This window comes from Grampus griseus (assembly GCF_964374135.1).
Source record: "Grampus griseus genome assembly, chromosome: 3".
NCBI classification, from domain to species: domain Eukaryota; kingdom Metazoa; phylum Chordata; class Mammalia; order Artiodactyla; family Delphinidae; genus Grampus; species Grampus griseus.
In genome coordinates, this window is record NC_139019.1 from 169,007,197 (window position 1) to 169,035,080 (window position 27,884).

General features: G+C 50.7%; 1 protein-coding gene across 1 annotated transcript; it reads left to right on the top strand.

Moving 5' to 3' along the window:
* Positions 1-2,806: 2,806 nt before the first annotated feature.
* PLIN3 (perilipin 3) lies at positions 2,807-27,884 on the top strand. The gene is made up of 8 exons (XM_082650543.1): positions 2,807-2,907; positions 5,473-5,554; positions 9,318-9,516; positions 9,683-9,765; positions 15,845-16,142; positions 22,104-22,303; positions 24,104-24,229; positions 27,084-27,884. The coding sequence occupies exons 2-8, from the start codon at positions 5,489-5,491 to the stop codon at positions 27,426-27,428; spliced, it is 1,317 nt and encodes a 438-aa protein (XP_082506669.1). The 5' UTR covers positions 2,807-2,907; positions 5,473-5,488; the 3' UTR covers positions 27,429-27,884.

A 27,884-nucleotide genomic window follows, 5' to 3' on the forward strand; every position in this document is an offset into this window, starting at 1 on the left:
AGGCAGATTGACCAGGACACCAATCTGGGACCAGCAGCGCCGCCTTGTGGCACACTGCTTGCCTGCCTCTCCCTCTCTTAGGTTCCAGTGGAAAAGTTCTGGGGAGTTTTCAGAGCCTTTCCACTGGAAGGGGATGGAGAGGAGGAAAAGGAGGAGGAGGAAGCAGCAGGCAGTGAACTTAGAAACAAAGACCTTGGGTCCAAATCCCGCAGCCACCTGTTTGTGGCTGTGTGTCCCAGGGAAAACTACATCACCTCTTAATTCTTCAGCTTCCTCATCCAGAAAATGGGGGAAATCCAAATCTGGCCTCGGAATAACGTAATGAAATAGCTCAGAAACAGCAGCTATTTCTTACCTCCCACCCTAGGACTCCTGGACAGGTGCTGTCCTCAAGGAGCCCCCCAAGGCTGGGAAGTGACAGAGTTTTCATGAAGACATGGCTGGGGCAGAGAAGTGGACATGGGTTTGGGGGTAGGGTTGTCAGGTTTAGTAAAAACAACAAAATAAATAGGATGCCCAGCTCAATTTGAATTTCAGATCAACAATGAATAATTTTCTAGTATAAGTATATACAAATATTGCACGGAATACACTTAAACCCCCAAAAGGTATTTGTTGTTGACCTGAAATTCAAATTTAATCAGGAATTCTGTATTTTATCTGGCAAACTTAGCCTGGGGGAGCCTGGGGAGGCAGGCAGGAAGGCTTCCAGGAGGAAGGGGCAGTGGTGCTAAGAGCTGATGGTGTGGCCACCTTTCCTTCCCCTCCCCCACATACACATGCACCCTTGACTGGGTTCACAAGGGACTGGAGGTGGGGTTGATCTCCACACCAGGGAAGAAGGTGAGTGAGGCTGCTCTCCTTTTGTTCAGAAGATGTGGGGCAAAATCATCAGGACTTTATATTCCACATCAAAATTGAGTTACATCCCCTTGACCAGGGATATTTTGACCACATCCCAGCACTGAAGGCCACTTGGAAGCTGAAGGCTACCAGGCATATCTCCTGGTGACTTTCCAGCTGTGTGATCTTGGACAAGTCACTTTACCTCTCTGAGCTCTACACATCGCAGACCTGTTCTCCTCCAGTGCTCTCCCCCCCTCTCACTCTGCCTCAGCCACATAGGGTTTTGGCTGCATCTCCAATTCACCAGGCGTGGTTCAGCCTCAGGACCTTTGCACGTGCTGTTGCTATCATGAGGAATACTCTTCTCCGGATCTCTATGGGTCTCCCTCCTCTCCTCCCTCATTTATGTGCTCAAATGGCACACTGAAAGGCCACCCCTGACCACCCTACTAAAAAGTGTAGCTCCCACATTCTCAATCCCAGTTCTTTGCTTTTCTTGGTAGCATTTACCAATACCAGACCCGTTATGCATTTCACTCATTTATCTAGTTTATCATCCATTTCCCCACTGGGTGGTTAGCATCACAAGGCTGGGATCTATTTTACTCACTTCTGTGCTCCCCTCCCCAGCACAGCAGCTCAGTAAGAATTGTTGAATGAATGAGTAGGAAAAATGAATGAATGAGTGAGTGGGAACAAAGGCCTGCCGCAAATGTGAAATTTGTATCTGCTATAATTTTATATAATTGCTTTAATCATTTGGGGGTTTCAGAGTCACTTAGGAATCGGACAGGCTGCATGTGGTTACTTAAATATGTATATTCAGTTTCTTAGTGGGCAACAGCCGTATGGTGCCAGGGGCCACTATACTGCGTGGCACAGAGTTCTAGAACATTCCTCTGATCTCAGAAAGCTCTATCACACAATGCAAGTATAGACCCTTTCAAAAAAAAGAAAAAAAAATGCACTAGTCACAGACACCCCATTTTTTCCATGTTCTTTCCGGAGGTTCCAGAATTCCCACCCCAACACAAATAATTTAGCAGAGGTGGCAAACTTGTGGCCCCTGGACTGGATATGGCTCCATTGGGTTTTATTTGGTCCAGAGGTTTTTTTTTTAAAGAGGCAGGACACTTTGTCTACAGTCTGGAATCCCCATGGATCTGTGAATACGTGGGTGGGTCTCCCCCAAGGTAAAGCTCTGCTCCCTCTAGGCAGGACATGCTGTCACTTTTTTAGCAGAGGCATTTACCTCCTGCCTGGCCCCTGGGGCCATCTGAGTTTGAGACCTTGGTTTATAGACGAAGAGAATAAAGGATTTTTTTTTTTGGTGGGGGGTGGTGAAAATCCAAGTGAGCACCTTCAGGAAGGGGTTGATCCAGGAGTCAGAGATCCAAGAGTTGGCCCCTGCACTGTCCCTGGATGACTGTCTCTGGGTCTCGGTTTTCTCATCTGTAAAATGGGGATGATAAAGGGATACACAGTGTTGGGAGGATAAAGTGGCGTGACGCTGGTCAGGGCAAGTTGCTCATAATGCTGGGTCCAGGTTGGCTCCATCACCCTCTCGCGGAGTGGGGAGAGGGGGAGGAGGGGCGGAGGGGGAGGAGGGGGGGGAGGGCTGGCCCCTGACACGCAGGAGGCATCACGCAATGCTCTCTGAGTTCCCACTGCCTCGATCTGGCCACTGGAGAAAGAAGGGCGGGGGACCCCAGGATCGCACTCACCTCCCAGGGCCGAATTCCTAGGGTCCCTGGCAGGGAGGGGCGTCCCTTGGCTGGGTCCAGCGTCGTACAGGTTTCGCCCGCTGGGTGCACAGTCGGCAGGGCGCGCGCCCGCGAAATTCCAGCCCTTCCCAGACTTCACTTGTTGCTCCAACGTCCGGAGCCGGGCGAGGGGCGTGGCCTAGCGGCGGGCGGCCCCCCCAACCAGATTGGTCCTTCAGCCCGTCAGTCCCGGGTGCCCGCCCCCAAGCATAAAATCCTGCCTTGGGCTGACCCAGGACGGTTTTGGAGCTGGCCTTGAAGTAGTGGTCACCGTACCCTGGACGTCCCGTTGACCACGGTGAGAAGCGAGGGCCCCCGATTAAGTGGGGGCGGGGGCCACCGAGTCCTGGGGTGCCCCAGAGGAGGAAGGGCAGGAAGGGTCTTCCTGGGGGCTCTGCTTGTCTTCGCGGCCTGGGGAAGGGTCTCCAGCCTGGGCTGAGCACACCTCCCCCCCCAAAAAAATACAACTTCTGGAACAGGCTCAGACTTTCAGACTCTCTTCTCTCAATATCTAGGACTTTCGGGGTGGGGTGCGCGAAAGAGCCCCCTAGAAGTGGCAGTATCAAGCGGTGGGGGAGGGTTAAGTCTCCAGTCCCAACCACATCCTCTTGCTTTGCAAACGCACTTTGGAGGCAAGCCACAGCCCATCCCGCCCTCTCTGGGTCTTCAGAGCGGGCCCCCTCCCTCCCCGCACCAGGGGGCAGTCCCTCTGCCTAGCAAAGCCCTTTCCCTTCCAAATAGTTTTGCCGCCTGGGGACTCGGCCCCTCCCTTGATCTTCTGACACACCCAGCTGACCCTGGCGAGGTCTTGGGGCAAATCCCGCCCCCTTTTCCTGGGTGGGTATGGCCAGTGGATTGCACAAAGTGGTGGTGGGAAGGCCTATCCCCTTATCTGAGTCCTTGGGACCTTTGTAAAACCAGAGCCTAGGCCTGGGGTCCGTCCCTGGGAACTTCGGAAGTTGGATCTTCACATTCCCTGGCTGCAGCTGGATGACTGCGTGACTCCAGCCAGTTTCAGCCAGTTCTTGCTCTCGCTGCTGGGGCCAGCTGCAGGCAGGTTGCTGACCCCAAGGACTTTAATGGGGGTGCTGACATCTGCAATGGGTGTCCTTGGTTAAACCATTTCCAAAGGAGTTGATGGACAAAAGGGATGGGAGGGAGGACCTCTGAGCTGCCCAGGTGAGCTCAGGCTAAAGGGAAGGTAAGGGGAAGAACAGGGGTCAGGTGATGATCACTAGGGGTAGGTGTGCCTCCTTGCCCCACTTCCCAGTTGGGAGACCTTTGTACCAAGCAGAAGCTCAATCCTGGCTAGTTTCACCCATTTCTTTGTGGCAGGCAGAGTGGTGTGAAATGGATCTGTTTATTGAGCACCTACTGTGTGCCAGGCACCAAGCTACGTTCCAGACTCTCCTCCAGTCTACAGGGACTCTGTGCTAGGAACGGTTCTATCCCCATTTCATAGACGTGGCAAGTGAGGCTGCGAGAGGGGGTGCTGCCTTCCCAATCTCCCACAGCTAGGGAGTTGCAAAGCTGGGATTAGAACCCAGTTTGGACTGTAGAACTGGTGCTCTCAAAGCATCAGTTTACTGGGTTCCACTTGGGGGATAGCAAAACACGGTGTCTGGAAGGAAATGCTCAAACCCAAGCTCAGGGGTTCACCACAGGCTTATCCCAGAATGATCTGGGGTGGGCTGGCTTCCATGGCAGTCCAGTGGCTGAGACTCTGTGCTTCCACTGCAGGGGGCATGAGTTCGATCCCTGGTCAGCTAAGATCCCACATGCTGTGTGGTGCAGCCAAAAAAAAAAAAAAAGGACCTGGAGACCCAGACTTAAGGCAGGTTTAGCCCCATTTTACAGATAAGAAGACTGAGGCTAGGGGCGAGGAAGCTCCTTGCCCAACATAGCACAGCATGGGTGGAGCTGGGACTCCTGAAATCTAATCTGACAATGCTCTAGGTGTCTCATCTCATTTGGCCAGGAAAATGGAGCATACCTGTGGCTGCCATCTTGCCTGCAAATGTGTGCATTAGATTCACCCAGGGAGCCTCCCTTGCCTTCCCCACATCCCTGAGACTGACTTGACTGTCTGCAGAGGGGCCAGGAATAGTCTCTCTTTTTTTTTTATTTAACTTAAAAAAAAAAAAAACTTAACTTTTTTTTGAACAGGTAATGTTATCTACCTGGCTCAAAAGTCAGAGGCCTGCCCCAGCTACCCGATCTTCCTCCCTGAAAGGTGGCCACCGTAACAGTTTCCTGTGTCTCTTTAAAGATTCTGTCAAATACAAGCAAAAACTTTAGCCCCACTCGCACCTTTTTGTCTCTTAATATCTTGGTCCCAGTCAATTACATGTAAGCTGCCACACTTAAGCCACTGCCCTGGGCTACCACTTTAGTCCCCTTCTGTTGGGCCACCAGATTGTTTCCAGTGTCTGTGGCCAATACAGGTACACACATCTCTGTCCACGTGGCAGTACCAGTGTGGGACTGTCCCCGCAGTGAGGTTTCTGGGTCAAAGGCAAGATGCCTCTTAAAACCCAGTAGTAATCGACAAATTGCCGTCTACAGGGGTTTTGCACCATAGTATTGATAGAGGTGAGCCCTTGGAGGGCCGCACACAGACCTTGCCCTTTAAGGTGTGGCCCCCGGGTTCAGCTGCATGAGCAGCAGCTGGGAGCTTGTTAGACTTTTGCTCTGCTGAATCAGCACCTGTTTTGAACAGGCTCACAGGTATGTGTCAACAGTTGAGAGGCAGGGCTCTAGGAAATTGGGGGCGGGGGTGGTCAGAGGGCAGGTGTGAACCTGGACATCCCCCTGGAGGGAAGAGAGGAGCAGGCTGTACCCTGACTGGTCCTTCTGTTCACAGTGCCTGCTTCTGAGAAATGTCTACCAACGAGACAGAAGCCACTGCCAGCACCCAGGTGTCAGCGGAAGAACCGGTACAGCAGGTGAGGAATTTCTGAGATCTGTGGGATGAGGCTTCCCACCTGGTGGTGCCTTGGCAGGGAGCTGATGCCAGCACAGGGGGGGGTCAAGAGACACCCTTCTGAGTAGGTTGGGCAGAGCCATTATACAAGCCCCTAACAGGTGCCCCTCTAATAGGTGGAGGTGGGAGAGCTGGGGATTCCAAGGGCTCTTGGGAGAGCAGGGGTAGAGCTCTGTTTGAAACTGCCTGGCTCCCCCCAGGCAGACCTTCCCTGTCTCTGCAGGTTCTCTTAGGGTCCTCCTTTTAGGAAGCCAGTTTCTATCTCACCTCTTTTCCCCAGTTTAAATAAAAGCCCATTTTAATAAACAGCTTTTTAAAAGTTAGGTATCATTCACATACCATAAAATTCACCCTTATGAAGAGAACTACTCAGTGATTTTTTTAGTAAACTGCCCAGTTATGCAGCCATCACCACCACACCGGAACTTTTTCGTCTCCCCCCAAAGAGACCCCACACCCATTAGCAGTCGCTCCCCATTTTCTCTCCTCCTGGGAACCCCAGGGTTCTGTCTCTATTTGCCTATTTTGGACATTTCATAGAAATGAAAACATACACTACGAGACCCTTTTGTATCTGGCTTCTCTCACTGAGCGTCATCTTTTTGGGGTTCATCTGCCTTGTAATGTCTGTGGTGCTTTGTTCCTTTTTTATTTATTTTTATTTTAAAATTAATTTTTATTGGAGTATAGTTATTTTTACAATGTTATGTTAGTTTCAGGTGTACAGCAAAGTGATTCAGTTGTACGTATACATATATCCCCTCTTTTTTAGATTCTATTCCCATTTAAGTCATTACAGAATGTTCAGTAGAGTTCTTATTAATTATCGTGTTCCTTTTTTAAACTTGTGGTAAAATACACATAACATAAAAATATACTATTTTAGCTGTTTTTGAAGTGTGTAGGTCAGTGGCAGTAAGTATATTCACAGTGTACAACCATCATCACTATCTAATTCCAGAACTTTTTCATTACCCCAAATCAAAACCCCATATCCATTAATAGTCACGCCCATTCCCCTCTCCCCCAGCCCCTGGCAACCACTAATCTGCTTCTTGCTGATGGGTTTACCTTTTCTGGACATCTCATATAAGTAGAATAAGTGGAATCATTTTATAAAAGTAGAATCTTCTGTGTTAGGTACCACGTAAGTGGAATCATACAGTAGTTGTCCTTTTGTGTCTGGCTTAGTTCACTGAGTATAACGTCCTCAAGGTTCTTCCATGTTGTAGATCTTGTCAGGAGTGCCTTTTTTAAAATAAATTTGTTAATGTATTTATTTTTGGCTGTGTTGGGCCTTCGTTGCTGCCCACGGGCTTTCTCTAGTTGCGGCAAGCAGGGGCTACTCATCGTTGCAGTGCGCGGGCTTCTCATTGCGGTGGCTTCTCTTGTTGCAGAGCACAGGCTCTAGGCGCGCAGGCTTCAGTAGTTGTGGCACACGGGCTCTAGAGCGCAAGCTCAGTAGTTGTGGCACACGGGCTTAGTTGCTCCGCAGAATGTGGGATCTTCCCGGACCAGTACTCAAACCTGTGTCCCCTCCATTGGCAGGCGGATTCTTAACCACTGTGCCACCAGGGAAGTCCCTACTTTTAGTTTTTTGAGGAATCACCATAATGTTGTCCATAATGGCCGCACCATTTTGCATTGCCACCAACATCATACAAAGGTTCCAATTCCTCCACGTCTTCACCATTACTTTTTAATTTCTGTTCATTTGATAGTAGCCATCCCAGTGAGTGCGGGGTGTGAGGTTGTAGCTCATTGTAGTTTTGACTTGCATTTCCCTAATGATCTGTGATGTGGAGAATCTTTTCTTGTACCTGTTAGCCATTTGGAGACTATATATTTTTAAAAACATGCTTTAGACCACATTTTCTTTATCCATTCACCAACTGATGGACATTTGGGTTGTTTCCACTTCTTGGCCATTGTGAATAAGGCAGCTACAAACATTCGTGTACAAGTCTTATGTGGACGTGTGTTTTCCTATCTCTAGGGTAGAATCTTAGGAGCAGAATTGCTGGATTGTGTGGTAAGTTTGTCATTCATTTCTGAAGAGACCTCCTGGGCAAACACTGGAGGAGGACTGCCTGAGTCCAAGGTCCAGCTTTGCCACTGGCTTGTTTTGTGATCTTGGGTGGGGGTGACTTCCTTAGCCTCTCCATGCCTTAGTTTACCCTTCCATAATGTTGGAATAATATTCCCAGTCTCCTGGGACTGGCGATTAAGTGAGCTAAAACAAATTCTACAAATAGCCCCTGTGAGAGTTAAGTCTTCTGCCTGCGTCTTCACACGGGTCATCTTTGCAACTCCTTCAGGACAGAAATGACTTCCCATTTTGTGGATTGGAAACTGAGGCTCAGAAGGCCTGTCCTGAGTACTCAGTCCTGCTCTTGTAGGGTAAGAGTGGCCATATTCAATATGTAAATGAATGGGTGTGGCCATGTGCCAATAAAACTTTATTTACAAAACCAGGTAGCATAGGATATTTTTCAGCCATGTAACAGAATGAAGTACTGACACACAATGCAATGTGGATAAACCTTGAAGATATGGTCAGTGAGAGAAGCCAGACACAAATGGACAAATCTTGTGTGATCCCATTCACAGGAGGTCCCTAGAGGATTCAAATCCATAGAGACAGGAAGTAGATGGTTGGGGGCCAAGGGCTGGGGGAGGGGCTTGGGGTCAGTGTTTCATGGGGACAGAGTTTCACTTTGGGAAGATGAGGAAGTTCGGGAGACAGATGGTGGGGATGGTTGCACAACAGTGTGAATGTACTTAATACCACTGAGATGTGCGCTTAAAAATGATTTGAATGGTAAATTTTAAGTTATGTGTACTTTGCCACACTTTTTTTTTTTTTTTTTTTTGCGATACGTGGGCCTCTCACTGCTGTGGCCTCTCCCGTTGGGGAGCACAGGCTCCGGACGCGCAGGCTCAGCGGCCATGGCTCACGGGCCCACCCGCTCCGTGGCATGTGGGATCTTCCCGGACTGGGGCACAAACCTGTGTCCCCTGCATTGGCAGGCAGACTCTCAACCACTGTGCCACCAGGGAAGCCCTGCCACACTTTTCTTAAAAAAAAGGAATGAAGCACTGAGACACGCTACTACGTGGTGAACCTTGAAAATGTTACTCGGTGAAAGAGGCCATACACAAAAGGCCACATGTGTGATTCCATTGGTGTGAAATGTCCAGAACAGGCAAATCCAGAGACAGAAAGTGGATTCATGGTTAGCAGGGGCTGGGAGGCAGGGGCGTGACAGCCAGTGGGGACAGGGTTTCATTTTGGAGTGATGAAAAAGTTCTAGAATTAGACAGTGAATGTTGCACAACCTTGTGAATACACTAAAAACTTCTGACTTGTGCATTTCAAAATGGTGAAATTTTATGACGTGTAAACTAGATTTCAATAGTGCTGCTAGGAAAAAAAAAAACAGGCAAGAAGAAAAAAATCAGGCGGTGGACGGGACTTCGCCCCCAGGGGTCCGTAGTTTCCTGGCTTCAGTTGTAGACTCTGAGCTCCAGGACAATGGGGTTCTTGTGTCATGTCACTGCCTGGCGCACGGTGGGTGGCAAGGTCATGTTCAAACAAGTGGGCTGTGGGGACCAAGATACAGGAAGTGCCCGGCGGAACCCCAGAGTTCCTGACTTGTGCAGCCGCGTGGGTGCGAGGGAGGGGAGGCGAGCTATTTCCCTGGCCTGAGCTGCCCTGCCCGTAGCCCAGCGTGGTGGACCGCGTGGCCGGCATGCCGCTCATCAGCTCCACCTGCCACATGGTGTCCGCCACCTACATGTCCACCAAGGAGAGCCACCCCCACGTCAAGACTGTGTGCGACGCGGCCGAGAAGGGCGTGAAGACCCTCACAGCGGTCGCCGTCAGCGGGGCGCAGCCCATCCTGTCCAAACTGGAGCCTCAGCGTGAGTGAAGCTTGGGAGAGCCTGGACCCGCCCCTCCTGGCTATTTCCCAGGCCGGGGTGGGGGGAGGAGGAGGCGGGCGGTGGGCTGAGGACCTTCCCACCCTGGAGGGATGCGCATGCGCGGTAACATCAGCTGTCTGTCTCCCCGCCCCCCGCTGCTCCGCAGTCACATCGGCCAGTGAATACGCCCACAGGGGGCTGGACAAACTGGAGGAGAATCTGCCCATCTTGCAGCAGCCACCGGAGAAGGTGACCGCCAGTGGGGGGAGGTGAGGGGGGGTGGGATGCTCAGCTGAGACGGGGGCCTGCCTAGGTATCCAGTCTGTGGTCCCACCTTAACCAGAGCAGATGAGTGGGACAGCTTCCTCCCTGACCCCTTCTCTGTCTGTCCCCAGACCCCCACCAGGCAGCTGCAGGAGCATTCTGAACACCAGCCACATGGGCCCTAAACCCCCTCGTGTCTCCCAGCTGGTGCAGAGCAAAAGCTAAAGCCTTACTCATGGCCCTGCCAGATCTGGCCCCGCTGCCTCTCTGCCCTCCCTGCCCACCTCACTTGCTCCATTCCATCTGCGCTGGCCTCCATCCTCCTGTTCAGTCACATCAGCGCCCATAGGTACCAGACACGGTGATGGGAACTTTCATACCAGGGAAGCAGGGAAAGCAAATACAGTGAACACACCCATCTCAGTGCTACCCCAGGATCTTTGCACCTGCTGTTCCTTCTTCATGGACCAGGATTCTGGGACTCTGTTCTAATCTCACCTCTTCAGAGGCCTTCCCTTCCCTCTTAAAGAAGGTCCTTCCAGTTCAGCTCTGCCCAGTAGAACTTTTTCTGTACACCTTCTTTCTGTGCACCATCCAATATGGAAACCAACAACCATATATGGCTTCTGGGCCCTTAGAATGTGGCGAGTGTGACTGAGGAACTCGAATACTAATTTTAATTATTTTAATTATTTTTTTTAACATTGAGATTATTCTCTTTTTTTATTTTTATTTATTTATTTTTTTGCGGTCCGTGGGCCTCTCACTGTTGCGACCTCCCCCATTGCAGAGGACAGGCTCTGGATGCGCAGGCTCAGCGGCCATGGCTCACGGGCCCAGCCGCTCCACGGTATGTGGGATCTTCCCGGACCGGGGCACGAACCCGTGTCCCCTGCATCGGCAGGCGAACTCTCAACCACTGTGCCACCAGGGAAGCCCTAAAATTTATTTTTATTTATTCTTTTAAATTTAGTTGCACCGGGTCTTAGTTGTAGCAGGTGGGCTCCTTAGTTGTGGCTTGAGGGCTCCTTAGTTGTGGCATGCAAACTCTTAGTTGTGGCATGCATGCGGGATCTGGTTCCCTGACCAGGGATCGAACCCAGGCCCCCCAAATTGGGAGTGCGGAGTCTTAACCCCTGTGCCACCGGGGAAGTCCCTAATTTTAATTATTTAAAAATTTTAAATAGTTAATTTTAATTGTTTTAAATTGAAATAGCCACCTGTGGCTTATGGCTCCTGTATTAGCATCATTCACATTACATCAGCTTGTTTGTTTGTTTGTTTTTAATGTTTATTGGAATATAGTTGCTCTACGATGTTGTGTTACTTTCTGCTGTACAGCAGAGTGAATCAGTTATACGTATATCCCCACTTTTTTAGATTTCCTTCCTATTTAGGTCACCACAAAGCACTGAGTTAGAGTTCCCTGTGCTGTACAGTAGATCCTCATTAGTTATCTATCTTATACATAGTAGTGTATATATGTCAATCCCAGTCTCCCAATTCATCCCACCGACCCCCCTCCAGCTTTTTGGTTTAACGGCTTTCACTGAGATGTAATTCATGTACCGTACATCTCGCCCATTTAAAATGTACAACCCAGTGGTTTTAGAACATTCAGATTGTGCAGCCACCATCATCCCTTTCAGAACATTTTCATCACCCCAGAAACAAATCCCACATCCCTTAGCTCCTTCCCCTCCCCCAGCCCCTGGCCCCCACCATCTACTTTCTGTCTCTGTGGGTTTGACTCCTCTAGGGACCTCCTGTGAGTGGAATCAGGCAGTATTTGTGCTTTTGTGTCTGGATTATTTCACTAAGGATCACGTCCTCAGGGTTCATGCATGTTGTAGCAGGTGTCAGAATTTCTGGGTGGACCACATTTTGTTTCTCCATACTTCCGTCAGTGAACTCTTGGGTTGTTTTCACCTTTGGGCTGTTATATACCCATGCTCATTGCAGCAGCATTCACAAGTTGCGTTAACTTTTTTTTTTGGCTGGGCCACGCATCTTGCGAGATCTTAGTTCCCGGACCAGGGATCGAACCCCGGCCCCCTGCAGTGGAAACGCGGAGTCCTAACCACTGGACCACCAGTGAATTCCGTGCATTAATTTTTTGTTTTTGCGGTACGCGGGCCTCTCACTGTTGTGGCCTCTCCCGTTGCGGAGCACAGGCTCCGGACGCGCAGGCTCAGTGGCCATGGCTCACGGGCCCAGCCGCTCCGCGGCATGTGGGATCTTCCCAGACCGGGGCACGAACCTGTGTCCCCTGCATCGGCAGGCGGACTCTCAACCACTGCGCCACCAGGGAAGCCCCATGCATTAACTTTTAAAAAACGTTTCAGATAGTGTGTTACATAACTGCTTATTTGTCTCCCCAGCTGGGATGCGGGCACAGACTGTCTGTTGCTGTGCCAAGTGCCCATCATACAGCCTGGCATGTAGGAGATGCTTATTAAACACCCACGTACTTCATCGCCCCTTTTTCCTGGTGGGACGGAAGTGCCGCACTAAGGCAAATCTGTTCACGTTGAGAATCATCCCACCGGAAATAGGTCGGGGGCAGTGGGACACGCCAGCCACTCCTCCGGTTCCCTTAGGCTTTCTGCTGAGACCACCTACTTTGTCAGGCAGCTTATTCACTCGCTAGCTCTCAAGCGCCTCCTGTCTGCCAGGGACCACGATATGTCCCCCAAGGGCAGCCCCGTTACACAGAAACGGAGTGGGCTGGGGAGAATTGGAACAGAACCTGAACCCATGTCTTACCACAAAGGATGTTAACAAGTTGGGCATGTGGAAGGTGAAAATGGCCACATCCAAAGAAGGATGGAGAATCATCGCCCAGGAGCCACCTCCTTAGGGCTGAGTGCTTGCATTCTCCTCCTGTCCTGCCGGTGTCACCAAGCCAGCATTCCTTCTGTTTATAGACGGGATGAGCTCAGGGTGACATTGGACAAGGTTGTCCAACAGAGCGGGAGCTCTGAGCTCCTGACTTCCTGGGAGGCTCTCTTCTTTTTCTTTTTTTTTGGCCCTGCCTTGCATTTTGTAGGATCTAAGCTCCCAACCAGGGACTGAACCCAGGCCCTTGGCAGTGAACGCCCCAGGTCCTAACCACTGGACCGCCAGGGAATTCCCATCGTGGGAGGCTCTCCTGATTCTGGGCCTTGTGAGGTTCCCCTTCAGAATGAGGTAGCTCTCCCTGGTCCTGTGGGACAACAGTGTTGTCAGAGCTGGGATTTGAACCCGGGCCAGCATGAGCTACGTGACAGCCCCACTGTGTGCTCAGTGAGCTGAGGGCTGGTGTTCAAATCTGACAACCGTGCCCTCTCCCCCCAAAAAGTGACTGATTCCCATGAATAGGAGGGTTTAGGTGTTAAGAGGGGTGCCAGCTTAGAAGGGTAGGATGGGAGGGGGCATGGTTTTTAACTTTCCAGAGTGCTCTGTGGGTAGAGATCTACTTAAAGACTTAGATTCAAGAACACCAGGCATGGATCAAGCAGTACCCACTGTGTGCTGAAGCGGCTTCTCCAAGGATGCAATGCAGAGCTAGTCCAGAGGAGGGCAAATCTGGCCTTCTGCCTGCTTTTGTAAATAATGTTTTATGGGCAAACAGTGGCTTACGCATCGTCTCTGGCTGCTTTTGCCTGAACACCGGCAGGTTTGAGTCGTTGGGACAGAGACGCTCTGGCCTGCAAAGCTGAAAATATTTACCATCTGGCCTTTCCTGGAGAAAGTTGCTGACCCCTTTTAACCAGTCAGGGTTACAGGCAGGAGAATCAAAATACCGGGTTAAAATTCAGGCTCTGCTCCTTAGCAGCTGGACAGCCCTCAACACAAGCTGTTCAGCCTCTCTTGGCCTTGCCTTCTCTTCTGGGGAATGTGTACACTCCTGTGTCTTGGAGATTTGCTGAAGTGGGTTCATCACCTGAAGGCCGAGAACATACTAAGTGTTGGTTCTTTTTTTTTTTTTAATTAATTTTCATTGGAGTATAGTTGATTTACAATGTTGTGTTAGTTTCAGGGGTACAGCAAAGTGAATCAGTTATACATATATCCACTCTTTTTTAGGTTCTTTTCCCAAATAGGCCATTACAGAGTATTGAGTAGAGTTCCCTGTACTATACAGTAGGTCCTTACTAGTTATCTGTTTTATATATGGCAGTGTGTATACGTCAATCCCAATCACCCAATTTATTGCCCGCCACTGAGTGTTGGTTCTTAACGTCTTCATACGAGCTTCGGGGTCCACAAAATGCTCTGATGTTTTGGGCACGTCACCAGTTTACAATGGGGAGTTTAAGGTAGTCAACGTGTTAAATTGGCAGTTAATGGAGACAAAACGTTTGGTTATTTGGGCATGTGCATAAAATCCCTCCTGTTGCTTTATTTTTGTTTGTTTGTTTGCTTTTGGGTTTGTTTTTTTTTTTTGCGGTATGCGGACCTCTCACTGTTGTGGCTTCTCCCGTTGCGGAGCACAGGCTCCGGACGCGCAGGCTCAGCGGCCATGGCTCACGGGCCCAGCCTCTCCACGACATGTGGTATCTTCCTGGACCGGGGCACGAACCCGTGTCCCCTGCATCGGCAGGTGGACTCTCAACCCCTGCGCCACCAGGGAAGCCCCTGGGTTTTTTTTTTTTTTTTTTGGGTTGCATTGGGTCTTCGTTGCTGCACGCGGGCTCTGTCTAGTTGTGGTGAGCGGGGGCCACTCTTCGTTGCGGTGCGCGGGCTTCTTATTGCAGTGGCTTCTCTCGTTGCGGAGCACGGGCTCTAGGCGTGCGGGCTTCAGTAGTTGTGGCTCGTGGGCTCTAGAGCGCAGGCCCAGCAGTTGTGGCGCACACGGGCCTAGTTGTTCCACAGCATATGGGATCCTCCCAGACCAGGGCTCGAACCCGTGTCCCCTGCATTGGCAGGCAGATTCTTAACCACTGTGCCGCCAGGGAAGCCCTGCTTTTGCGGTTTTTTTGACCGCACCATGTGGCTTGTGGGATCTTAGTTCCCCAGCCAGGGATTGAACCTGCCTCCTCGGCAGTGAAACACGGAGTCCTAACCACTGGACCACCAGGGAATTCCCCTCCTGTTGCTTTAGTGTAGCTCTGAGCGTCTCACTCTAAAGCGGGGTCCCTCTCCCTCAGCACCACTGACACTGGGGCCAGTCATTCTCTGTGGGGGGCCATCCCAGGAGCTGTAGGGTGTTGAGCAGCATCCCTGGCCCCCACCTGCTCAATGCCAGGAGCCCCTCCCCCCCGCAAGCAAGTCGTGAGGACCACAGATGTCCCCAGACACCGCCCAATGTTCCCTGGGGGCAGAAACACCCTGGATGAGTAGTGCTGTCCTGAGGGACTTAACATACTGATTACCTGTTCAAACAGGATTGCAGTTCTTAGTACAGGATTGGAGTGGTCCCTTCTAGGGATGTCGCTAGTTTCCGGTGTCACACAGGTTCAGTGCTCGAGCCAAGCACTGTCTAACCCTGTGATTTAGCCGATTAGGGCTGCTGTAACAATTACCCCTAACAACAGACGTTCACGCTTGCACAGTTCTGGAGGGTGGAATTCCGAGACAAGGTGTCGGCAGGGCTGGTTTCTCCGGGGCTCCTCTCCTTGGCTTGTAGATGGCCATCTTTTCCCTGTGTCCTCACGTGGTCATCCCTCTGTGCGTGTCTGTGTCCTAATCTCTTTGTATAAGGACACCAGTCAGACTGGATTAGGATCCACTCTAATGGCCTCATTTTCCCTTATTACTGTTTTAAAGGTCTCATCTCCAAATACAGTCACATTCTGAGGTCCTGGGGGTTAGCGCTTCAGCACTGTTCAGCCCATAACACCATGGGGAGAAGAGGTGGAGGCCCAGAGAGGTCGAGTGACTTGCTTGAGGCCACACAGCTAGGATATATCAAGCCAAGGACTCTAACCAGGCTGTCCGGCTCCAGAGCACATGATCTTAACTGCTTTCACCCTTCAGGGTCATCCTGGAGCTGGAACTCCTCCCTTCGGCCCAGGGTGCAGGGTGGGGGTATCCAGGTACAAAGGGAGGACGGAGATACTGATGCTGTCCTTTCTTGTAGGTCCTGGCAGACACCAAGGAGCTCGTGTCGTCCAAAGTGTCGGGAGCCCGAGAAGCTGTGTCCAACACCGTGTCCAGCGCCAGGGACACCATGGCCTCCCGGGTGACCGAGGCGGTGGAGGTGACCCGGGGTGCTGTGCAGAGTGGCGTGGACATGACCAAGTCCATGTTGACCAGTGGCGTCCACTCGGTCATGGGCTCCCGCGTGGGCCAGATGGTGCTGAGCGGGATGGACACGGTGCTGGGCAAATCGGAGGAGTGGGTAGACAACCACCTGCCCATGACGGACGCTGAGCTTGGTGAGTGCAGCCCACAGGGCTGGGACCCTTCCCCAGACCACCCGACGTGTGGTCCCTCTCAGCCACGAGGAGTCAGTCCATCACATGCTGTCATCTCATCCCTGCCCCCTCTTCCCGTCTATCTTAGCCCACCTGGACCAGCTCCGTTCCCTCTGCCCTGGTCTGTGGTGCCTGTCCTCCCTGAAGCAGCCTCCAGAGGGCGCCTGTGAGCACGCAAGTCAGGCCCCTCCAAGCCTCCCACCTCCCGTGGGTAAAAGCCCAAATCCTCCTGGAAGCTCCTTTGTACTTACCTGGTTGCCCTCATTCATTCTACTCCAGGCACACTAGCCTTCTTGCCCATCCTGGACCGTGTTCCCACCCCAGGGCCTTTGCACTGGCTGTTTCTTCTACCAGGAACTCTGCCCTGACATCCAGATGTCTCGTTCTTTCTACCTCCAGCTCTGTGCTCAAATGCCACCTCCCAATAAGGCCTCTAAAATTGCACCGTCCCACATGCATGTTGTGTCCTGAAACCTCCCCCCAGGCCCGGCTCTGATTTTTCTCTTCAGCACTGGTCGTCAGTTCCACAAAGCAGAAGCTGTGTCCTTTCTGAGTCTAGAACGGGGCCTGGCACTTAGCAGGTGCTGAAATCCCCAAATAAAATCACTCAAACTCTTCTCTATCATTCCCCCACCCCACCCTAGGCATATATTTGTTTGTTCAAACGTTCCTTGAGCGCTGGCTGTATGCCAAGCCCTGTCTAGGTCCTAGGGATATGTCAGTAAACAAAGTTCTGCCTTCATAGAACCTAAAGTCTAATGTGTACAGAAATCAGATTTAAGGAGATGTTTCTGAGGAGGTGACTTTTCCCTGTCGTGCATGGAGGGAGGGAATGAGCTGTGCAGATGTCAGGGAAGAGACACGGAACACAGACCCGGGTGCAGGGGCGTACCTGGTGTGTTGGAGGGACAGCAAGGAGGCCCGTGTGTCTGGAGCAGTGAGCGAGGGGGAGAGAGGGAGGAGGGGAGGGCAGGGAGGGGATCGGGCAGGTCGTGCAGGGCCTTGTGGACCACGGGGAGGACTTGGGCTATTACCCCAGGGAGGTGGGACCCTGGAGGGCTGTGGGCAGGGGGCGGGGGCGGCGGGGCCTGACTCGGTACTCACTCACGCCCTCTGGTGGCTGCTTTCGGGAGGATAGACTCTGGGTGAGGAGAGGGTGGGAGCCAGGGGAATCCGGGTTCAGGTGAGCTGTGATGGGGCTGGACCAGGTGGTGGTAGGAATAAGGAGAAATAGACAAACTGGGGATAAAAGTGTTGAGACAAAGCAGCCAGTCTTATTCATGATCTCATACCCATGGCTCTTGGGGTTGGCCTTGACCCCGCCTTCTAGAGACGGCCTTCCTTTGCATACGTACTGGGAACTTCCAGCCTGGCCAGCAGCTGCAGACTCCAGTGCCCACAGCAGCAAGGGCCCACGAGGGCCACGTGTAACCAGACACCATGCTCCGTCCAAAGGGAGCAGCCTCTCGGCTCCGGCCAACTTTACCCAGAGCTGGTTTGTTTGAATGAGATGCCAAATATTTGGGATGACTGGAAAGAAATGACGACAGACTAGATCAGGGTTTCCCAACTGTCATTGGAGTCAGGTCATCCTCTGTGGGGGGCTGTCCTGGGCACTGTGGGGTGTGGAGCAGCCTCCCTGACCCCACCCACTCGATGCCAGGAGCACCCCCAATTGTGATAACCACAGATGTCCCCAGACATCGCCCAGTATACCCTGGGGGCAGGATCACCCCCAGGTGAGAACCAGTGCTTTGCCTGTTCTAGAACTTCATATAAAGGGAATCATGGGAATTCCCTGGCGGTCCAGTGGTTAGGACTCCACGCTTTCACTGCCGAGGGCGTGGGTGCGATCCCTGGTGGTCGGGGAATGCTACAAGCCACGCAGTGCAGCCAAAAAAAAAAAAAAAAAAAGGAATCGTGATTCCCTCATGGGTAGATAGCTCCTAATCATTATCTCTAATCTCTTTTCCCATTGGGATTGCAACGTGTCACTGTTCTAGCTGTTAGCTGGAAAACTTCCATGGACAAAGTTCTCTGTTGCAATCTTGATTACCCCAAGGTACGGTTTATAGAGGAAAAGCAGGGCAAGTAGTTAACGTTCCCCCTTTTTATTTATTGTGGCATCACAGGCTGGTTCACCAGCACCCTCCAAGAGTGCGTAGTGAGTCTTTACATTATAGGTTTGAACATGAAGATTAACACAACGTATTGCGACCCGAGGTATTTATTTTATTGACGCTTCACTTGTCCTATTATTTTCGATTGCTTGGAGCCCTCCTTGAGCTGACTCTGAGACCCCATGATTCTCCCTGGGAATCCTCGGCAGAAAGTCATGGTCCCTTGCTCTCTGGAGAACCTCGATGTTCTAGGTGGGGTGATGTTCCTGGTGGGGCAGGATGGGACAGTGTTCCCGGTGGGGCAGGATGGGACAGTGTTCCCAGTGGGGCGACGTTCCAGGCAAAGGATCTTAAGCCCTGCAGTGTGTGGCTTGAGCATAGCGTGTCGCTTGTCCTTTGTGTTTCCAAAACCTGACTCCAGACCTCTTGAAGGAAGGGACCTGGCTGATGTCTTCCGTCCTGTATCCCAAGTTCAGTGCCTGCTGGCTTCTTGTAGTGCTCAGACCAAGTCACACTTAGCTATGGGTCTTGGCCCCCAAAAGTAGGGGGAGAAGCAGGGTTTGCTGGGAGGCAGGTTGTGAAGCAAGCCTGGGAGCCACTTCAGAGAACAGGTCTGTCTGAGCAGCTTTGACTTTCCGCTTTCCTTTGTGTCCATCCACCAAGGGTGAAATCACTGTGCACAGTGGTGCTTGAGGTACTGGGGAGGTCTGTGAGTAAAGGTGCCATGTTAGAGCTAGGATATTACTCGTGGGCTCGGGGCGGGAGCACAGCCCTGCTCCCCCTCTCTCCCAGTTCTCCCCTTTGCCAAGGGCACCGCCCCCTCCAGGGGCCCTGCCAGCTTGCTCTGACATGCCTAGGCTCTGCCAGACATCCTTGGCCTAAATAACAAAGCTGCTTTCACTCACAAGGGCAGAGCTCCCGGGTTCCCAGAGGGCCGTGGAGAAGTTCTGGCCATTAGGATGGGTTCAAAATGTTGCTGGTTTGGGTTTAGTCTTTGCAAACCTGCCTTTGGTGGGAGAATGGGGCAGAGTCTGTTTTTCCCAAGATTCCAGCTTTTATTTTCGCTGCCTCTAAATGTCCCAGGTGTTTGGGGGTTTTGTTCAGTTTTTAATTTATTTTTTAATCTTTTTGTAATTCATTTTTTTTAACTAAAATAATTTTTTAAATTGAAATTTAGTTGATTTACAATGTTGTGTTAGTTTCAGGTGTACAGCAAAGTGATTCAGTTATATCTATTCTTTTTTAGATTCTTTTCCATTATAGGGTGCTACAAGATATTGAATATAGTTCCCTGTGCTATACCGTAGGTCCTTGTTGGTTATCTATTTTGTTCAGTTTTTAAAATGTCATCATGAAATGACCCTTCTGTGACATCCTTGTCCCCCAGTCGACTATGTTAGACTACCTCCGGCCCACCGCCTGCTTTTGTAAATAAAGTTTTATTGGCACACAACCACGCCCATTCATTTACATTTACTCTGTGGCTGCTTTTGAATACCAATGGCAGAGTTGATTAATTGCACAGTAGAGCCTGCAAAGCTGAAAATATTGACTGAACTGGCCTCTTACAGAAAAAGTTTATTAATCCCTGGATAAGAGTATGTTCTTCCAAAATTTTTAATGTTTATAGTGTCAACGAAAAGCAATAAACAGCCAATAATAAGAAAAGAGTTTAATTTGAGCCAAACTGAGGACTATACCCCGGAAGCCTGCTTCCCAGATAACTCTGAGAAACTGCTCCTGAGAAGCAGAGTTTTCAGCAGTTTTTTATCTTGTCAGAACAAAAAACATTAAACAAGTCAGGGTTACATTTCTTCAAGGTTTCAAAAAAAGAAAGAAAAAAAGGAACAGACCAGCATGTACACGAGTCAGTATGGCCTTGGCACCTAGGAAGGAATCTTATCATCAAAGGAGGACCAGCATTTTGGTGTCCCAGGAAGGGAGGCATTTAATCTTGATTTTGAACATGGACATTCTTTACTTCTGGCCAATGTGCCCTTTTCTTTAATAATTGAAGCAGATGTACAATGTAGGTTTGATAGGCCACAAAAAGGCTATTTTAGGTAGCATCGAATTCAAGTTAACTCAGGTATAAGCCAGAATGACTTCCCTATCTATATCTTAATATGTGAAAATTTCTTTTTATCAATAGAAACAACCGAATTCCCCTGACTGAAGTCTTACCTTGATCGAGCAAGGGGTCGATGGCACCATGTGGGATTCTGTTGCGTGATTTTCCCCTTTCTTTCATTTCTGGAACAGTGCCCAATCCAAAGGAGAGGCATATTTAGGTGGCTAAAGTGGAGATCTCACTCATCAGACCAGCCCCACTGTTCCTGCCTGACCAGAGCACGTTTCTTGCGTTATCTTGGTCATGTGTACTCCCTGTTCTGTTTATTTGCTGTTCTTTCAGTCAACTTTGCCAGATTCTTTTAGAAAGGGAACTTTATCACTTACTATAAACAGATAAACCACAAATAGGTAATAAGAATAGCTAAACACTCGTTCATTTGCATGCCTTTCCGAAGGCAGTGAAATCTCGGAGTCCTAACCCCTGGACTGCCAGGGAATTCCCCAGATTTCGGGAAACTGAGGCTTATTGGCCAAATCACTTCTGCATCCAGGGGGCCACAAACATTTTCTTGACAGGCCAGGTAATAAATAATTTTGGCTTTTTTGGGCCATACAGTCTCTGTCGCAACTATGCAATTCTGCCATTGTAGCACAAAAGCATAGACAGTAGGTAAATGAATGGTTGTGATTTTGTGTCAATAAAACTTTATTGATAAAGGCAGGTGGCATTCAGCCCAGGGGCTATAGTTTGCAGACCCTGCCATAGGGCCTTACAAAGCCAGTGATTTATTAGGACCGGATTTAAACTCAGATCGGGTTACTTACAAAGCTCGAACTTCTATCACTACTATAGTGAAGTCTAAAGGGAGCAGGATAAGATAGGATCAAATTATCAAGACAGGTGGATTTCCATCCTGTTGCCTTGTAACTTTATGAGTATTTTCTGGACTAGATAGTCCGGACTTTCCCTTAACGGCTGTGAAGATGGTTCTCCTATGGCTCAGACTTCTCCTCCCGTCAAGTATCGTGGTTAAGAACGTGGGGCCTGGCTTCAAATCCTGATTTGTGACGTCCCAGCTGTGTGCCCTTCGGCAAGTCGCTTAACCTCTCTGAGTCCCCGTTTCCCCGTCTGTAAAAATGGGATAACGGTGTCTCCCTCTTAGAACTGTTATGATTTAACAAGAATGCCCGCAAAGCACCTAGAACATTGTGAAAGATTGGCCACTATTAATATATGTTAGGCGCTAATACAGGCAGGATTGGCAAACTTTTTTCTGTAAAGGACCAGATAATGAATATTTTAATCTCTGCAGGCTAAGAAGCCACATATTCCAGAGGCCACCTCTGTGGTTTGAGAGCAGCCATAGGCAACATATAATAAACATAGACGGTTGTATTCATGGGTCGGGTTGTCCCGAGGGCCGTAGTTTTCAGACTCTCACGCCAGTCTCAGGCCTTTTTTTTTTTTTTTGCCATGCCTCACAGCATGTGGGATCTTAGTTCCCTGACCAGGGATCGAACCCGTGCCCCTTGCGTTGGAAGTGTGGAGTCTTAACCACTGGACTGCCAGCGAAGTCCGTAGTATAAGGCCTCTTAATCCTGGGATATTCAGTCCCTATCATACCCATTTCGCAGATGGGGAAAACCAAGGCAGGGAAATCCTTTTACACTTGCAGACCCGGGGCACAAACTCGGCCTTCACAGTGCTTCTCCTGCCTTCCCCCCGCAGCCCGCCTCGCCACGTCCCTGGAGGGCTTCGACATCGCCTCAGTGGCCCAGCAGCGGCAGGAACAGAGCTACTTTGTGCGTCTGGGCTCCCTGTCAGAGAGGCTGCGCCAGCGTGCCTACGAACACTCTCTGGGAAAACTGCAGAACACCAGGCAGAGGGCCCAGGAGGCCCTGCTACAGCTCTCACAGACGCTCAGCTTGGTGAGGCCCGCGGTGACGGGGGCGCTGGCCAGCAGCGTGTGTGCCAACAAACCCCTCCGCAGCCTAGTGGCTTATTCCTCCCCACACATCCGCCTGGGCTCACTCACGGGGCCGCGGCCCTGGATGAGTTTGCTGGGGCTGCTGTAACAAAGTCCCACACACCGGGCAGCTTAAACACAGACGTTTATTGCCTCACAGTTCTAGAGGCTGGGAGTCCAAGATCAAGGTGTTGGCACAATGGTTCCTTTTGAGCCCTCTCTCCTTGGTGTGTGGACGACTGTCTTCTCTCTGTGTTCTCACCTGGTCATCCCTCCATGCATGTCTATGTCCTAATATCCCCTTTTTATAAGGACACCAGTCATATAGGATTAGGGCCCACCCTAAGGACCTCATTTTAACTTAATCACCTCTTTAAAGACCCATCTCCAAATACAGTCACATCCTGAGGTCCTGGGGGTCAGGGCTCCAACCTGTGAATTTGGAGGGGTCACAGTTCAGCGCATGACAGGTTGGCTGGAGGCTGGGTCTCTCGGTCTGGTCTCCTCCTCCATTAGGGTACCTCAGGCTCTCCCCTGGCTGTGGCCTTAGGGATCCAGGTACAGCGGGAACACGTGAGCACTTTTTTTTTTAATTTATTTTTGGCTGTGTTGGGTCTTTGCGGCACGCGGGATCTTTCATTGCGGTGCGTGGACTTCCCTCTAGTTGTGGCACTCGGGATGAGCACTTTTTTTGTTTGTTTAAAGTCAGTTTTATTTGAGGTATAACTTACATTTTACATACAATGAACATCACCCCTTTTAAAGTATACAGTTTGAGGAATTTTACAAATATAAACAGACATGTAACCACCACTGCAGTCAAGATGTGGAACATGTTCATCACCCCAAAAAGTTCCCTCCTGCTTCTTTGCAGTCGAATCCTGCCCCCTGAAGTTTTTAATTTTTCTGTTCTCTGAAGAGGGAAATTTCTAATTTCTTTCCCTGTTTGCTTAGCTTCTACTCAGTATTATCTCCTGTCTCTTTTTTAAAAAATTTTAATTGTGGTAAAACACACATTTTTAACCAATTTTTAACCGATTTTAAGTGTATAGTTCAGTGGCATTCAGTACCTTCACATTGTTGTGCAACAGTCCCCACCATCATCTCCAGAACTTTCTCATCCTCCCAAACTGAAACTCTGTCCCCATGAAACACTCACTCCTCAGCCCCTCCCCCAGCCCGTGGCCCCCACCATCTACTTCCTGTCTCTATGGATGTGACTCCTCTAGGGACCTCCTGTGAGTGGAATCAGACAGTATTTGTCCTTCTGTGTCTGGCTTCTCTCACTGAGCATCCTGTCCTCAGGTCCATCCATGTTGTAGTGAGTGTCAGAATCTCGTTCCTTTTTAAGACTGAGTAAAATATTCCATTGCAAGTGCTTTTTAAGCCCCTGCTTGCGCTCCATCTGCTTGTGTCCCATTGGTCAAAGCCCGTCACGTGGCCAGGCCCACTTGCAGGGCGGGGTGGTGATGGTGGTGGTGGTGGGGAGAAACAGGCAAGATGGGAGGAGCTGCAGAGAATCTGTGGCCACTTTCTTTGCAAGTACCACACGGGGCACAAGCATGTTGGTGACCCTGAAACCCACAGCCTGTGGAAACATTCTGAGAAAAGCAGTATGCCTCCCCCTTCTCTCCCCATCCCAGATGAAAGGACCACCCCTGCTCCCTCTGCAATCCCACATCTAGGATTCCTGTGGGTTCCCATGCGCTCTGCTGGTTTTGGTCAAGGGCCAAGGCAGCCACCTTCCCTCTCTCTGCTCCAGATGGAAACCGTCAAGCAGGGTGTCGACCAGAAGCTAGTGGAGGGTCAGGAGAAACTACACCAGATGTGGCTCAGCTGGAACCAGAAGCAGCTCCAGGGCCCAGAGGAGGATGCAGCCAAGCCAGAGGTACCCACCGTGGGGGGAGCATGGGATACCTGGGGCCCTGACTTCCCTCTCCCCACCTCTGCTTGATGGACCTACCTGCTCGGAACGCTTTCCCCAGCCTCGCCTCCCATTAACTGCCTTCGGGACCTGATGACACCTCCTCCAGGAAGCCTGCCTGGATTTCCACTCTTGGGTATAGGCGTTGCTTCTGAACCATGGGACGCCTGATAGTGATGGGTCTCAACCTGCTGAATTCTAAGCCATGTCCCATTTACTTGAGTCCTGACTCCTTCCCTGCCCCATCCCAGTGTCCCGTCACATCCTTCAAATTCACCTGCCCGGTTCTGAGTGTCAGCTTCTCACTAACGTGCTCTGGCCCCTCCAATCTATCCCAGGCATTGGCCTCTTGAACGAGCCCTGACTTTTGCCACCTGTGCTGTCACTCATCTAAGCTTTCACTGAATCAGTGCCTTAGACAATTCTCATGCCTCATTCTGAACCATAGTCCCTCTCTCTTAGGGACTCATAATATCCTAGCACAATAGCTTCTCAGCTTTACCTCTCTGGGCCTCGATTTCCCCATCTGTGAATGGGATATAGGACCGTCTGCCAGGTTGTTAAGGTGAAATGAACACGCATGTTCACAGCAGCATGAGTCACGTCAGCCAAAAAAGTGGAAACGGCCCAAATGTCCATCAACAGATGATGGACAAACAAATGTGTCCCTCCACACACGGGAACATCACTCAGCCACGAAAAGGAGAGAAACCCTGACACTCACTGCAACGTGGTTGCAGCCTGAGAACACGATGCTCAGTGAGAGAAGCCAGACACAGAAGGACCCACTGTGTGTGATTCCATTGATGGGAAACGTCCAGGACAGGCAAATACATAGACACAGAAAAAGTGGGTTAGTGGTTGTTGGGAGCTGGGAGAGGGGGAATGGAGAGGGAGTTTCTTTTGGGGTGATGGAATGTTCTGGAATTAGAGGTGCTGGTTGCAGAACCTGGTCAACGTACTAAAAACGTACGCTTAAAAGGGTGAATTTTCTGGTATGTGAGTTATTTTATACACACACACACATTGACATGTAAGGCACATAGTAAGTGCTAAAAAATAATATTTATAAGGTATGGTGAATGTCTCTGTAAATGCAAAACTGTTCAGCATTCAGACCCCAACCGCGGAAAACCGTCTCCCTTCCCCCCTCAACTGCTGAACGCAGCAGCCAGAAAATAGATATTGATTCTGTCGGCACCTCCCTGCCAGGTCCAAAGCCAGAGTCCTCAGGTGAGCAGGCTCAGGGCAAAGTCTTGCCTCCCAGCCTGCTTTGATCTCCTCCCCGGCCCCGGCGAATTTTCAAGGACCCGATCTCAACTGCAGTCTCCCGCACTGTTTACAACTTCTGCCTAGAAAGTTCTTCCACACCTTCTCATTTTTTTAAACTTAAAAAAAAACAACAATTTGGGCTTCCTGGTGGCGCAGTGGTTGAGAGTCCGCCTGCTGATGCAGGGGACACGGGTTCATGCCCCGGTCCGGGAGGATCCCACATGCCGCGGAGCGGCTAGGCCCGTGAGCCATGGCCGCTAAGCCTGCGCGTCTGGAGCCTGTGCTCCGCGACGGTGAGAGGCCCGCGTACCGCAAAAAAAAAAAACAACAAAAACAATTTTATGGAGATATAAAAGTCAGAATCTTGTACTTTAAAAAAGTTTTGAGGTATAATTCACATACTGTACAATTGACCCATGTAAATTATACAATTCGTGGGTTGTGTGACTATCACTGTAATTCAGAGCGTCCCCATCACCCCCAAAGGAGATCTCCCCAATAGCAGTCAGGCCGCGTTTCCACACCCTCCTCCATTCCTGGCAACCACAAATGTACTTTGTCTCTGTGGACATTTCATGTAAACAGAATCACACCCTGTGTGTCCTGTGTCCGGCTTCTCTCACTGAGCATCGTGTTGTCAGGGTCCATCCACGTTGTAGTGAGTGTCGGTGCTTCACCCCTTTTTATGGCTGAGAGATGTGCCCGTGTGTGGATGGACCACCTTTTGTGTCTCCATTTGCCAGTTGATGGGCATTTGGGTTGTCTCCACTTTCCGCTACTGTGAATAACACCCCTTTAAGCCTTTGTGTACAAGTCTTTGCATGGACGTGTATTTTCGTTTCTCTTGGGTGGATGCCTAGTGGAGTTGTTGGGTCATATGGTAACTCTACAGTTTACCATTTTGAGGAACTGCTAGACCATCTGCCAAAGTGACTGCACCACAAGATACGAGGGTTCCAGTTTCTCCCCAGCATGGGGGTGAGGGGGTATCTGCCTGTGGGTTTGAGTTGCACTTCCCTGATGATTAACGACGTTGAACATCTTTTCACGTGCTTCTTGGCCATCTGCGTATTTCTTTGGGAAAATGTCTATACCTGTTTTTTTTTTTCTATACCTGTTTTTCAATTTGATCAGTGATTATCTCACACAGTTTGAAACTCAAAGAGCCCGTATTCTTTTTTTTTTTTTTTTTGCGGTACACGGGCCTCTCACTGTTGTGGCCTCTCCCGTTGCGGAGCACAGGCTCCAGATGCGCAGGCCCAGCGGCCATGGCTCACGGGCCCAGCCGCTCCGCGGCATGTGGGATCTTCCCGGACCGGGGCACGAACCCGTGTCCCCTGCATCGGCAGGCGGACTCTCAACCACTGCGCCACCAGGGAAGCCCCAAAGAGCCCGTATTCTGAACCACCTGTGCTCGACATCCTCTCCTGGGGAAAGGTTTTCCCCAAGGTGGGCGGTAGAACCCCCATTTTCTCTTTCCCGGGCTTTGGGTCCAGTTACCCCCCAACTCAGAGGGCCCTGATGGTCCCCCTCCACCCCTTCTCAGCAGGTTGAGTCCCAGACGCTCACCATGTTCCGTGACGTCGCCCAGCAGCTGCAGACCACCTGTGCCTCGCTGGGCTCCAGCCTCCAGGGGCTGCCAGCCCACGTCAAGGATCAGGCGCTGCAGGCTCGCCGCCAGGTGGAGGACCTCCAAGCCACCTTCTCCGGCATCCACTCCTTCAAGGACCTGTCCAGCAGCATCCTGACACAGAGCCGCGGGCAGGTGGCCAGGGCCCGAGAGGCCCTCGACCACGTGGTGGAGTATGTGGCCCAGAACACGCCCATCACGTGGCTGGTGGGACCCTTCGCCCCCGGAATCACCGAGAAGGCCCCAGAAGAGAAGAAATAGGAGAAGCAGGAGGGAGGCTCTTAGGGCCCGGGACCCCTCACTGGGAACACACGTCTCTAATCCTTCCAGCTCACCTCAGCTGCCACCTTGGGAAACCGAGGTCCTCAGAACCAACCAGTCCCTCACCCTGTCTGAGCTTGGAGGAAGCATGTCCTGAGCATCATAGCGATCATCAGGACGAGATTTCCAGAAAAAAAAAATTTTTTTTTCTAGAAGGTTCAAAAACTTTTTTTTTTCTTCCTCCAAAACCAGGAATATAGTTCTTACATCCACTCCTTTTTCTACATCAAGGCTCCTGGATATCAGCCTTGAGCTAAGGGAGTTGGACTTCTGTGAAGTGGGCCTCCTGGGGATGGGGTAGGGGCAGAGCAGCTGATACTCATTCTAGAGCTGAAGGGGGTGAGGCCTGCCTGGTGGGGCTTCAGTGTTGCCTTAATAAATTTTACCTGCAGCTAA